The sequence below is a fragment of the Pantherophis guttatus genome, chromosome 17 (genome assembly GCF_059756535.1).
Source record: "Pantherophis guttatus breed Tessera chromosome 17, ASM5975653v1, whole genome shotgun sequence".
In the NCBI taxonomy this organism is placed as follows: Eukaryota; Metazoa; Chordata; class Lepidosauria; order Squamata; family Colubridae; genus Pantherophis; species Pantherophis guttatus.
Genome location: NC_142079.1, coordinates 5,644,022 through 5,657,500, shown reverse-complemented (window position 1 = coordinate 5,657,500; position 13,479 = coordinate 5,644,022). Strand labels below are relative to the sequence as shown.

Here is a 13,479-nt window from a genome sequence, read left to right as displayed (position 1 = left end):
ATAAGAAAGATTTAATTTTTGTTTTTTTACCTGGCTAAACCTGGCTCAGTGGCTAAGACACTGAGCTTGTTGATCGAAAGGTTGGCAGTTCAACGGTTCGAATCCCGGGTGAGCTCCCGTGACTTGTCCCAGCTTCTGCCAACCTAGCAGTTCGAAAGCACATAAAAAGAAATGCAAGTAGAAAAATAGGGACCACCTTTGGTGGGAAGGGAACAGCGTTCCGTGCGCCTTTGGCATTGAGTCATGCCAACCACATGACCACGGAGACGTCTTCGGACAGCGCTGGCTCTTCGGCTTTGAAACGGAGATGAGCACCGCCCCCTAGAGTCGGGAACGACTAGCACAGATGTGCGAGGGGAACCTTTACCTTTACCTTTTTAAACCAAGAATGCTTTGTATGGTTTGAGGAATCCGTCCTACCAAAACTCATCCCCCTTTTCTTTTCTCTTCTCTTCCTAGAAAGCAGCTGACTCTTCAATCCATGAGAGTTTACGATGAGAGGCAGAAAAAAGAGACTTCGGATGAATCTTCCAGCGAGCAAACGGCCTTTAAATGTTTTGCTCAGTCGACATCTCCGGCTGTGTCTGCCGTGGGTACCTCTAATCTTAAAGGTGAGCTGCTTTCCCCACTGTTTCCACACTGGAGTAAGAGCAAGAGCTGTCCTACCTTCTTATTGATGAGTAGTTGCAAATTTTCTGGCTGATGGGGATGAACAAAAAAAACCTTCTTGATTTAAAAAAAAATTGAATCTCGAAAACACCCCAATCTTAAAATGTAACTTGGTTTCTCTCACTTGGCCAGTTGTTCTCATTCTCTCTCTCTCTCTCCCTCTCCCACTCCCTGTCTCTGTCTCTCCATCCCTCCCTCCCTCCCTCTCCCTCTCCCTGTCTCTCCCTCTCCTTCTCCCTCTCCCTTTCCCTGTCTCTGTCTCTCCCTTTCCCTCTCCCTTTCTCTGTCTCTCCCTCTCCCTCTCCCTGTCTCTCCCTCTCCTTCTCCCTCTCCCTCTCCCTCTCCCTCTCCCTCTCCCTGTCTCTGTCTCTGTCTCTGTCTCTCCCTCCCTCCCTCCCTCCCTCTCCCTCTCCCTGTCTCTCCCTCTCCTTCTCCCTCTCCCTCTCCCTGTCTCTCCCTTTCCCTCTCCCTTTCTCTGTCTCTCCCTCTCCCTCTCCCTGTCTCTCCCTCTCCTTCTCCCTCTCCCTCTCCCTCTCCCTGTCTCTGTCTCTGTCTCTGTCTCTCCCTCCCTCCCTCTCTCTCTCCCTCTCCCCCTCTCCCTCTCCCTGTCTCTTTCTCTGTCTCTCCCTCCCTCTCCCTCTCTCTCTCCCTCCCCCCCTCTCCCTCTCCCTGTCTCTGTCTCTGTCTCTCCCTCCCTCCCTCTCTCCCTCTCCCTCCCTCTCTCCCTCCCCCCCTCTCCCTCTCCCTGTCTCTGTCTCTGTCTCTCTCTCTCCCTCCCTGAAACTCACTGAACAACAGTCTGGCTTAGCAACAGCAATGTTGGCTCCATTGTTGTTGTAAATCAAGGACTATCTGTACTCCAAAGCTGGTGTCCCAGAGATCTGCGCATTTCCCCGTAGCCTTGGCTGTCCAGATTGCTCTGATTTTGCTATGCTATTGTAGGAAGGCATGCCCCTTTTTTATTTGACACACTCATGTGTTTTTTTTAAAAGTTTGAACATTGCCTCTGTGTGTTTGTGTGTGTTTGTGAGGGTGTGCAGCAAACACTGCCCAAGAATTCCACGTTCATGATTCTTGTTGCGGATGGAAAGAAAAGACACTGTTTATTCCAACACCAGATGCCCGGATTAAAAGTTGGAGAAATAATGCTGTTCTTTCTCAGTCCTTCAGCCTCACCCCACACACTTCAGAGGGAAATTTATTATAAAAATAAGAAGATGGTTCATTCCGTAAGTGTCCCAAATGCTGCTTTTTTTCAAGAGGCAGCTGGACTTTCTGGTTTTTCTTTGAAGACCTTTCGCTTCTCATCCAAGAAGCTTCTTCAGATCCGACTGGATGGTGGATGATGGTCATTGACCAGAATATAAACCCTTCCCTTCCCCACCATCCAGTCCAGAGCTTCTTGGATGAGAATTTGACAGTGTTGTGGGAATTAGTTTTTAATAATGACAACTAATAATAATAATATAATAAATAATAAAGATAGAGAGATAGATATTTAGAGATAGATAGAGGATAGAGGATAGAGGATAGAGGATAGAGTAGAGTAGAGTAGAGTAGAGTAGAGTAGAGTAGAATAGAATAGAACAGAACAGAACAGAACAGAACAGAACAGAACAGAACAGAACAGAACAGAATAGAATAGAATTCTTTATTGGCCAAGTGTGATTGGACACACAAGGAATTTGTCTTGGTGCATATACTCTCAGAATACATAAAAGATACATTGGTCAAGAATCATAAGGTACAACACTTAATGATAGTCATAGGGAAAAACAGTCAACATAAATCTTAAGGATATAATATCTAGAATAATATCTATAATATCTAGAAAATAGTGGATAAAATCTCTTTCTCTGGCCTCTCTTCTGGATTAGACAGTTGTAGTGCCAAGACCCAAGTAGATCAAAAACTTCAGTGAAAATTAGATCCGGATCTCGAGTTGGAATTGAAAAAAACCTGGATGACTTCCAAGTCCAGAGGAAAACTGATTTGTAAGCACGGGACTCCATCTGACTTACTCAACTGAGTTAGGAAATTTTGGTTCTCAGTTGGTTGGGAGAGTAAGAGAAGGCGGCCTTCTCTTCTGAGGAATATCTTAGGGGACTCCTGAGGAACATTTTGTGGGATTCCTCTTCTGAGGAACATCTGGTGGGACTCCTCTTCTGAGGAACATCTTGTGGGACGCAAGTGGGAAGCCCTTCTCTGTGGTCTTTTTTCCTTCCTTTTCCCACCCTCTCTCTTTCTCTTCTCAGACCTGTGTCCCAGCGATGGCGAAAGCGACTCGGAGAGCAAAGAGGACCCCATGGAAGCCAACGAAGTTGGGAAGATCTCGACCACCACGGCCAACCTCGCCCCCCACAGCAGCTCCTCCTTGGGAGGAGGAGATGATGGGACAAACCTTCGAGAAGGGGGGAAGAACAGCCCTTCCAAAGCTCCCCTTTTCCCACCGGACTCGGCCAGCAGCAGCCGAGAGAGCCTCTCGAAAGTGCCTCCAGATTCCCAGCATAGTCCAGCCACCATTTCTTCTAGCACCCGGAATTTGGGCGGTGGAGGAGGAGAAGAACAACAACGCAAGAACCAGGAGGAATGCAGGCTCCTGAACAAAGAACCCTTCGCGCCTTTAACCGTTCAGACGGACAATCCCGGGCACCTGGCTCAAAATCACCTTTCCAACCTCACGTTTCCCCACGGCCTGGCCAGCCAACAGTTCTTCAACCCTCTGAGCAATGGGCATCCTTTTCTCCTCCATCCTAGCCAGTTTGCCATGGGTGGAGCTTTCTCGGGCATGGCTGGCATGGGGCCTCTGTTGGCCACAGTCTCCGGGGCGACGTCAGCAGGAGTTACCGGTCTAGACAATACGGCGATGGCCACAGCAGCTGCCCAGGGATTAAGTGGGGTTTCGGCGGCAGCAGCTGCAGCTGCCTTACCGTTCCATTTTCAACAGCACATCCTGGCTTCACAGGTAAGACGCTCGTGTGTGTATGTCTGTATGTGTGCGTGCATGTGTTTCTTTCTCTCTCTCTGTGTGTGTGATTTCTCCTCTTCCATAAAGCAGGTGTGCAATGGCTATTTGGCAGGGGTGAAAAAATCCAGCAGGTTCTGACAGGTTCGGGAGAACCGGTAGCGGAAATTTTGAGTAATTCCGAGAATAGGCAAATGCCATCTGTGGCTGGCCCCAGAGTGGGGAGGGAATGGGGATTTTGCAGTATCCTTCCCCTGGAGTGGGGAGGGAATGGGGATTTTGCAGTATCATTCCCCTGGAGTGGGGAGGGAATGGGGATTTTGCAGTATCCTTCCCCTGGAGTGGGGAGGGAATGGGGATTTTGCAGTATCCTTCCCCTGGAGTGGGGAGGGAATGGAGATTTTGCAGTATCCTTTCCCTGGAGTGGGGAGGGAATGGGGATTTTGCAGTATCCTTCCCCCAGGAATGGGGAGGGAATGGGGATTGTGCAGTATCCTTCCCATGAAGTAGGGTGAGAATGGAGATTTTGCAATATCCTTCCCCCAGGAATTTATTTATTTATTGAATTTATTGAATTTATATACCGCCCTTCTCCCCGAAGGGACTCAGGGCGGTGAACAGCCGAAAATTAAAATAACATACAATATAAAAGTTAAGATAACTAAAAATAAATTAAATTAATCGGCCTCCCAATTTAAAACCCCAAGCTATACAATTAAAAAACTAACCCATAAAACCTGGAATGGGGAGGGAATGGGGATTTTGCAGGGTCCTTCCCCTGCCACGCTCACCAAGCCACACAACGCCCACCGAGCCACGCCCACAGAACTGGTAGTAAAAAGAAATTTAGATTTCACCACTGCTCTTTGGGCATCCAGCAAGTCAGACCTTTGCTCCAACTACCTGTAGCATCCATGGGATTCATCGCCTTCTTGGCTTTGTCATGTCCCCCACCCCTAAACCTCAGAGGGACCAAAGAAACTTCATTTATTGCAAAAGACTTGTGGACTTCAATTCCCAGAATTCCCCAGCCAGCTGACTGGGGAATTCTGGGAGTTGAAGTCCACAGGTCTTAAACTCACTGAGATTGAGAAACACTGATTTAGAGAGACGGGTCTAAATTTAAAAAAGGGGTTTCCACCACAGCCACTGGGTTCTTGCTTTATGCAGAAACAGCCGATGCAATTTAACAATCAAAAAATTAAAAACCGGTTTGCAAAAAAAAAAAAAAAGGGGGGGGGGCAGCTACTGTACTTAGGAGTCTTCTGGGATAGCTTCCTATTTGCACAGGAAAAAGTGAGGCAAATCTTCCAAAGGAAAACTCACCATTTTAAAGGGTTTTTTTGCAGGTGGCCCGGGGAGGGGGGGAGCAGGGGGAGTGAGGAGGGGAAGTAAACTTGTGGCTGCAGTTCTGTGAGGGGTATGTGTGATTCATTCATTTTTTAAAAACAAAAATAGTTTCCCCCCACCACCTCTTTTTTTTTTTTTTTCAAATTCAGGAAAGTTGAGGTTCCCTTTTGTTGAGGGAGGGAGGTGGGGGGCAAGAGGGAGAGGGAGGGAGAGCGGGAGAGAGGGAGAGGGAGAGGGAGGGAAGGGGAGAGAGCGAGGGAGAGGGAGAGAAAGAGAGAGAAGAGAGGGAGAGAGGGAGAGGGAAAGAGGGAGGGAAGGGGAGAGAGCGAGTGAGTGAGAGAGTGAGAGAAGAGAGAAAAGGAGTAGAGAGAGGGAAGGAGGGAGAGAAAGAGAGGAGAGGGAGAGGGAGAGAGGGAAGGGGACAGAGTTAGGTAGAGGGAGGGAGAGAAAGAGAGAGAAAAGAGAGGGAAGGGGACAGAGTTAGGTAGAGAGAGGGAGAGAAAGAGAGAGAAAAGAGAAGGAGGGGGAGAGAGAGAGGTAGGGAGGGGGGAGACAAGGAAGGAGAGAAAGAGAGTGGAGAGAGAGAGAAGAGAGAGAGAGAGAGATGCAGATAGGAATTAAAAAATAAATTCGGCAGTCAGATTGGCCATCTAAGCAAACATTCCCTCTCTGTCAGTCCAACTGGTTTCCCAGGCTGGTGAAAATAGGGAGGTGTGTTAGACAGATACGTTCACCCCCTTGAGTCCTTTATATAAAACAATAATAATAATAATAATAAACGTGGGATTAAAACAGAACATCTTTTTTTTTAAAAAAAAATATATATTTAACTTGCTTAAGGAAAGAGCTAAGCCTTCGCCCAGCTTGACTCCTGTTTAAAAATTTGCTTCGGCTTTCTACAGCTCATCCTTGGCACCGTGCCCGAGTTATGGGGTTTATTCGAAGCTTCAGGTCTAGGGGAACCCCACAAACAGGTCGTTTCACAAATCGGATTAAGGGCCAGCAATCAAGTATCAGCTTGTGTACCTGCCCTTCTACCTACCTACCTCCTACCGAAAGAACTTCAGCCTTTCCGAAGGCTCCTCCAAAGTATAAGCTATCTTCCCAGCCTTTTTCTTCACTTAAGAAAACTTAAGTGGATTTTTTGTTTGTTTGTTTTGTTTTCGGAACTGGGTCAAAGAAGGGCTAGTGGAGAAGAAGAACAGTGGCCAGGAAATGCCCAACCTAGTCTGTCGTTTCCCACTTTTATCCTTGGCTTGGTAGTTTTCTGGGCCCCGTTCGTGGCTGTCGTTTGTTTCCCCCTCCTCTGGCTACAACCATCAACGGTTCCTTGGCCCGAGCCAGCAAAGAGTCAGTCAGCACCTTGAGAGAGAGAGAGAGAGACAGACGGATGATTGAATGGAGATCAGAGTGCAAACTTGATTTTGGCTCTGCTTTCCCAGGCTCGGCTTCCAACCAACCAACCAACTGCGGCTGGCTCTCCTTAAGCCAGAAAATGAAGTGGGATTTGGCGGACAAAAACACCTGGCAAACTAGGCGCTTTAGCATCTCAGGCGTATATCCCAGGGCACCTTTTTGGCAGCGTAGGCCTTTTGTCTTCCTAATAAGTCCCAAGTTCTTTCCCCTACTTCCCCCATGGAAAAAAGCCCGGAGACTTGGAAGCCAGATTTTTCTTAAGCTGGCGAGATTTCTTGCTGGGAGATACAGAAACCTCTGCCATAGGGGCCATCAGCCAGGAGGGTGAGGCTAATGGGAGCTGTAGTTTGGGAGCAGCTGGAGGGATGCCCTCCTTTCCAGATGCACCTGGGGAAGACGGGGAGGGGAAATGGATTGAATGCAAGGCTGGGACGGAATAGAAAGCCATCCAAGAATGGGAGAATCTGAATTTATCTCTGTTTCTATAGCAATCATTTGATCTTTTATTGAGACCAGAATAAAAATTAAAGCATTAAAATAAAACATCTCAATAGTAATAGTAATAGTAGTAGTAGTAGTAGTAGTAGTAGTAGTAGTAGTATCACGACCTGGCCATCGAAGCTACACGGCTATGGATGAAACATATAACAGTGATACCCATTGTCATCGGGGCACTTGGTACCATGTCCAAGAATTTTATAAGATACATCTTGGCTGTTCACTGCCCTGAGTCCTTCGGGAGTAGGGCGGTATAGAAATTTGATTAATAAATAATAAATAATAAATAAATCAACAAATTGCAGCTTCCTGCAATAACACCAGCGGGACTGCAAAAAACTGCGTTGCTCAGAACATCGTATATTTTAAGAAGATACTTGGTTGATACCTAGGACGCTGGCAGCAACCCGTATCAACCATTAGCACCAGTCAATGGTATTTGTGATACGTTTTTAAATGTTCCGTTGACTGAGTTTCATGTTTAATGAATAAAAGAGATAATAATAATGAAGATGATGATGCAAATTATTTGCAAACGGAAGTTGAGCGATTATGGAGGAAGAAATCAATGGATGTACCAATAGTAATAGAGCAATTCTTGGAGCAATACTCAAAGGGCTGCCATGGAAATGTTGAATTTATTAGACCAGAATATCCTGACTTTTTTTTTTTTAATTTGATTTATATGCCGCCCTTCTCCGGAGACTCAGGGCGGCTTACAATGTGCTCAGCAATAGCCTTCATCCTTTTGTATATTTATACAAAGTCAGCTTATTGCCCCCACAATCTGGGTCCTCAATTTACCTACCGTAGAAAGGATGGAAGGCTGAGTCAACCTTGAGCCTGGCGAGATTCGATCTTACTTTAATTGCAGACAGCTGGTCTTAATAACCAGCTTAATAACAGGGTGCCTTAGACCACTGTCCTACCAAGGCTCTTTGCAAAAAAAAAAAACACCCATCTTACTTGGAACTGCCTTTACATTCAGATGCTACCTTAATAGCTCTTAGATCCTTGGTTAGGACTTGAACTGTTAAGTTTTTACCAGCCCAAACTGGGAATCAAACTGAAGATTAAATCTTAAATAATAATAGTAGTATATGTAATGTGCTTATTTGTTCCTGACACTCCTTAAGCCTCTGTGTGTGTGTGTGTGTATAATCTCTCTCTCTTTCTCTCCCTCCTTCCCTCCCCCTCCCCCTCTCCTCCCTCTCTATCCCCTCCCTCCCTCTCTCTCTCTCTCTTTCTCCTTCTGTCCATCCCTGGTACTCATGGAAGAGTCTTTGTGTGTGTTTGTCTTTGCGTGTGTTTGCACCTGCTTCCACGAATGCCAGGGACCTCCGAGCCCTGAACCCTTAACCCTAAGACATTTGTTCTGCTCCAAGATGCTTCTCTTGGCCAAAGAAAGGGCTGGTTTCCTGGACTTAATCCATAGGTTTGCCCTCTCCTGACTCTTACTCCATCAGTAAAGCACAACAACAGGGCGGAGTTGGCACAACAGGGCAGCTTCTCCAGGGATGGCTTGGTGGTTGTGAGAAAGGGGAACGTCCTTGGTGGGTCGACCCACTGCCTGTGCTGACCAGGCAGCCCGGTTGACACACTGCCTGTGTTGTCCTGGTAGCCTAATTGATCCTCTACTTTTGCTGACCACGCAGCCTGGTTGACCCACTGCCTATGCTGTCCATCCAACCTGGTTGACCCATTGCCTATGCTGTCCATTCAACCTGGTTGACCCATTGCCTATGCTGTCCATTCAACCTGGTTGACCCACTGCCTATGCTGTCCATTCAACCTGGTTGACCCACTGCCTATGCTGACCATTCAACCTGGTTGACCCACTGCCTATGCTGTCCATGCAACCTAGTTGACCCACTGCTATGCTGTCCATTCAACCTGGTTGACCCATTGCCTATGCTGTCCATGCAACCTGGTTGACCCACTGCCTATGCAGTCCATGCAACCTGGTTGACCCACTGCCTATGCTGTCCATGAAGCCTGGTTGACCCACTGCCTATGCTGTCCATGCAACCTGGTTGACCCACTGCCTATGCTGTCCACGCAACCTGGTTGACCCACTGCCTATGCTGACCACGCAACCTGGTTGACCCACTGCCTATGCTGTCCATGCAACCTGGTTGACCCACTGCCTATGCTGTCCATGCAACCTGGTTGACCCACTGCCTATGCTGTCCATGCAACCTGGTTGACCCACTGCCTATGCTGTCCATTCAACCTGGTTGACCCACTGCCTATGCTGTCCATGCAACCTGGTTGACCCACTGCCTATGCTGTCCATGCAACCTGGTTGACCCACTGCCTATGCTGTCCATGCAACCTGGTTGACCCACTGCCTATGCTGTCCATTCAACCTGGTTGACCCACTGCCTATGCTGTCCATTCAACCTGGTTGACCCACTGCCTATGCTGCCCATTCAACCTGGTTGACCCACTGCCTATGCTGCCCATTCAACCTGGTTGACCCACTGCCTATGCTGTCCATGCAACCTGGTTGACCCACTGCCTATGCTGTCCATTCAGCCTGGTTGACCCACTGCCTATGCTGTCCATGCAACCTGGTTGACCCACTGCCTATGCTGTCCATGCAACCTGGTTGACCCACTGCCTATGCTGTCCATTCAACCTGGTTGACCCACTGCCTATGTTGTCCATTCAACCTGGTTGACCCACTGCCTATGCTGTCCATGCAACCTGGTTGACCCACTGCCTATGCTGTCCATTCAACCTGGTTGACCCACTGCCTATGCTGTCCATTCAACCTGGTTGACCCACTGCCTATGCTGTCCATTCAACCTGGTTGACCCACTGCCTATGCTGTCCACTCAACCTGGTTGACCCACTGCCTATGCTGTCCATTCAACCTGGTTGACCCACTGCCTATGCTGTCCATTCAACCTGGTTGACCCACTGCCTATGCTGTCCATGCAACCTGGTTGACCCACTGCCTATGCTGTCCATTCAACCTGGTTGACCCACTGCCTATGCTGTCCATGCAACCTGGTTGACCCACTGCCTATGCTGTCCATTCAACCTGGTTGACCCACTGCCTATGCTGTCCATTCAACCTGGTTGACCCACTGCCTATGCTGTCCATTCAACCTGGTTGACCCACTGCCTATGCTGTCCATGCAACCTGGTTGACCCACTGCCTATGCTGTCCATGCAACCTGGTTGACCCACTGCCTATGCTGTCCATTCAACCTGGTTGACCCACTAATGCTGACGTGGTTGACCCACTACCTGTACTGGCCCGACAGCCTGGTTGACCCACTGCCAGGCAAGATCGTGCTTGTGGGGCGGGACGGGGGACTGTTGGGAGCTTTCCCCCCCTACCCCCACCCTCCCCAGCCCACCCCACCCACCCACCCCCCGTGGTCGCCCCTCTGACTGTCTCTCGCTCTTCTTTTGCAGAGCCTGGCGATGTCTCCCTTCGGCAGCCTCTTCCCCTACCCTTACACCTACATGGCGGCGGCGGCGGCAGCCTCGACGGCCGCCCCGATGCACCGACACCCGCCTTTCCTGAACGCCGCCGTGCGCCCTCGCCTGCGTTACAGCCCTTACTCCCTCTCGGTGCCTCTGCCGGACAGCAGCAGCGGAGGCGGCGGCAGTAGCTTGCTCACCACCGCTCTGCCGCCTTCGCTGGTTGGCGGCACGGAAGGCAAAGGCAGAGCTTTAGCGCCCAGCCCCGGCTTGGGAGCCTTGGATTCCTCCGGTTCCGAGCTGAACAGCCGCTCTTCAACACTCTCGTCCTCCGGCTCGGATAAGGAAGCCACCAGCGAGCTGCAAAACATCCAGCGCTTAGTGAGTGGACTCGAGTCGAAGCAGGACAGAGCCAGGAGTGGGTCGCCCTAGTGGGGAGGGGGGAGACCGTCCTCCCCCTCCCACCCCCTACAGTATGGGGGAGGGGCACCTCCAGCTTCTCCCCCCCTCCCCCCCTCCACGCCTTATGGGCCCATCCGGCCTCTCCAAACTTGGCCAGCGGGGATTTTGTGTGTGGGGCTGGGGTCCCGCTGGGGATGGAAGGAAGGAAGGAGGGCCCAGGAGCTGATGGACGGACGGACGGGCGGGGTGGGGGTGGGGCGCTGCTGGAAGCTGCTATGAACCACTGTTTTGTCCACTGGAGGCAGGTGTGAATTCTGGGGTCCTCTCCCCTTCCATCCCCCTTTTCTTCGGGTTTTTGTTTTGTTGGGGTTTATTTTTTGGGGGGGTTCCTGCCTCCCCTTAAAGATCAAAACAGAGATGGGCAGAGAAAATGGGGGACCTCTTTTTTGTGGGGGGGGGTTCCCCAATGGAGAATTTGTTTGTTTTGGGGTTGTTTTTTTCCCCGCGTAGAAGTTCCTTCGAAAATCAAGCCGAAAAGGGGGGGGGAGCAGGGAAGGAGAAAAAAGCGAAGCCTTTTAATATTTTTTTGGGGGGGGGGGCGCAAGGCGGGTGTCTGCGGCTATAGTTTGTTTATTTTTGCATGGTTCGTTCCAAAACTCTTAATTTTGTGAAAGCCCCCCCCCCCACGTTCCATAAACGCTTGCTTAAGGTCCCCAGAGCATTAAATATGTATGTATGTGTGTGTGTGTAGATATGTGTGTAGATATGTACATACATATGTACATACATACGTGTGTGTGTGTGTATTGAATATATATATATATATATTGAATATTGTATGTATGTATGTATGTATGTATTTCTCTTTAGCCAGGTTCTTCCCACGTAAACCAAGATTTTTATGCAGCCCTAATTCAGTGAAATCACAATCCACTAGTTCCTAGGTTGTTTTTTTTTTCTGGCAGCCAGCAAACACTCTGCTGCCCATTGTTGGCTGCTGGAAAAAAAGCCTAGAAACTAGTGGATTGTGATTTCACTGAACTAGGGCTGCATAAAAATCTTGGTTAAGTAGGAAGAACCTGGCTAAAGAGAAGTACACATAAACGCCTACGAAAAGAAAAGAATATATATGTGTGTGTGTGTGTACATGTGTGTGTGTCTACACACATACATTTATATGTGTATGCATGTGTGTGTATGTATATATGTATTCTGATATAAATAAATATATATATATACACACACATACATATATACATATATATGTATACATATTTCTTTACATTTTTGGGTTTCTTTTTCCGATAGGAGCAATTAAAAAAATATAGTTAGAAGGGGGAGCATTATAATTTTGCTGGTTTGTTTTAAGATGACCCTCCCCCCTCCTTTTTTTTTTATTTTTCATACATTTTCCCCCCTTCCTTTTACTGTATATGCAATAAGAAGGTTTATCAGCGTAATAAAGGAGAAGGAAAAAAAGGAAAACAGTGGACACTATTGATAAAAAAAAGTATTTATGTAATTAATGGATGACTTGTAAATAACCTGGCCTATGAATACTCGAAATTAAAAATTTAATTTATTGATATTGTATATATGTCTGTAAATATAGACCGCAGCTGTCTTTCTGGTTTGGTTTGGTTTTTAAACTCATTTTCATTTCAAAGTCAGGTTCCGTTGTGAAGAGTTACAGCTTCAAAAAAAAAAAAAAAAAAAAACAGGAGGGGAGAGGAAGCAAAAATCTATCAGGGGAAGATCATGTTTACATTTCCGATGTTTCGGGTTGTTGTTTTTTTTGTTTTTTTTTGTTTGTTTTACTGTGCCATTATAAAGAGAAAAGGGGTCGTTTTGTTGATTTTGAGGGAGGGGAGGTGTACGCATGCAAAAAGCAGAACAAATAGGGTTGAAAAAAGACTTGTACAATCGCTGGACATCGCTGGATGCTCCCTGATTCTACCCCGGGTAGAAATGATTAAATAAATATGTAAATTAAATACCGACACACTTTTCCAGTAGATTTGTGAAGGGGGTGGGGGAGAAAAAAAATCTGGGAGTTTTGTTCATTTAAAAAGACCCCCCCCAAAAAAATGCTATTTCCCCCCCCCATTGCCAATCTATTATGGTCAGCCAGATGTTTAAACTGGATTTGGCATTTTTTGGTTCACCAGTCCTTCCCAAGGACCTGAGATAGGCAGATGTGGATATTTGATGGTGTTATATAGATTTTTGTCTCCGGGGATTTAAGCTCCTCAGAACTAAAGTTGCCCTTTGCAATTGACTGATGGGGGATTTTGTCAATGCCCGGATAGTGTTCCGTTGCTGCTCCAGATGTTTTGGGATTGCACCCAAGTTGCTTATCCCTATAATTGGGTCTATCTTTGCTTTCTTTGGCCACAGTCCTTCCACTTGGATTTGTAGCTCTTTGTATTTTTTTTCTCCCATTCTTTCTCTTTCTTCTCTTTTGCTGTCTCCAGGTACCGCCATAACCATTATCCAGACTCCCCCCCCTCTCCTTATTGACAGTTGTTAAATCTGGGACGTTCTATGGCAGGTTATTACAATGATCATCATTATTGGGGGAAAAATTGAGTCCGATATTTTTACAGGTTCAAAACCTTAAGTTGTTGAGCATTGTTGAAACCAAAACAGAAATAAATAAATAGATTTGTTGAAATGGTTCCAAGTCTTCCCCAACTTTCCTGTAATCTTCCTCCCCGCCGAATTCAAAAGAAAGTTGCTTT

At 47.5% G+C, this 13,479-nt stretch overlaps 1 protein-coding gene across 1 annotated transcript in view; it reads left to right on the top strand.

The window, feature by feature from the left end:
• Positions 1-12,738, top strand: part of TBX3 (T-box transcription factor 3) — a 26,495-nt gene extending 13,757 nt beyond the window's left edge. Inside the window, exons 5-7 of the mRNA XM_060683763.2 lie at positions 460-611; positions 2,925-3,634; positions 10,328-12,738. Of these exons, the coding sequence (XP_060539746.2) occupies positions 460-611; positions 2,925-3,634; positions 10,328-10,768 (1,303 nt within the window). The 3' untranslated portion in view covers positions 10,769-12,738. The remainder of the gene's footprint in view (positions 1-459; positions 612-2,924; positions 3,635-10,327) is intronic.
• Positions 12,739-13,479: the final 741 nt, after the last annotated feature.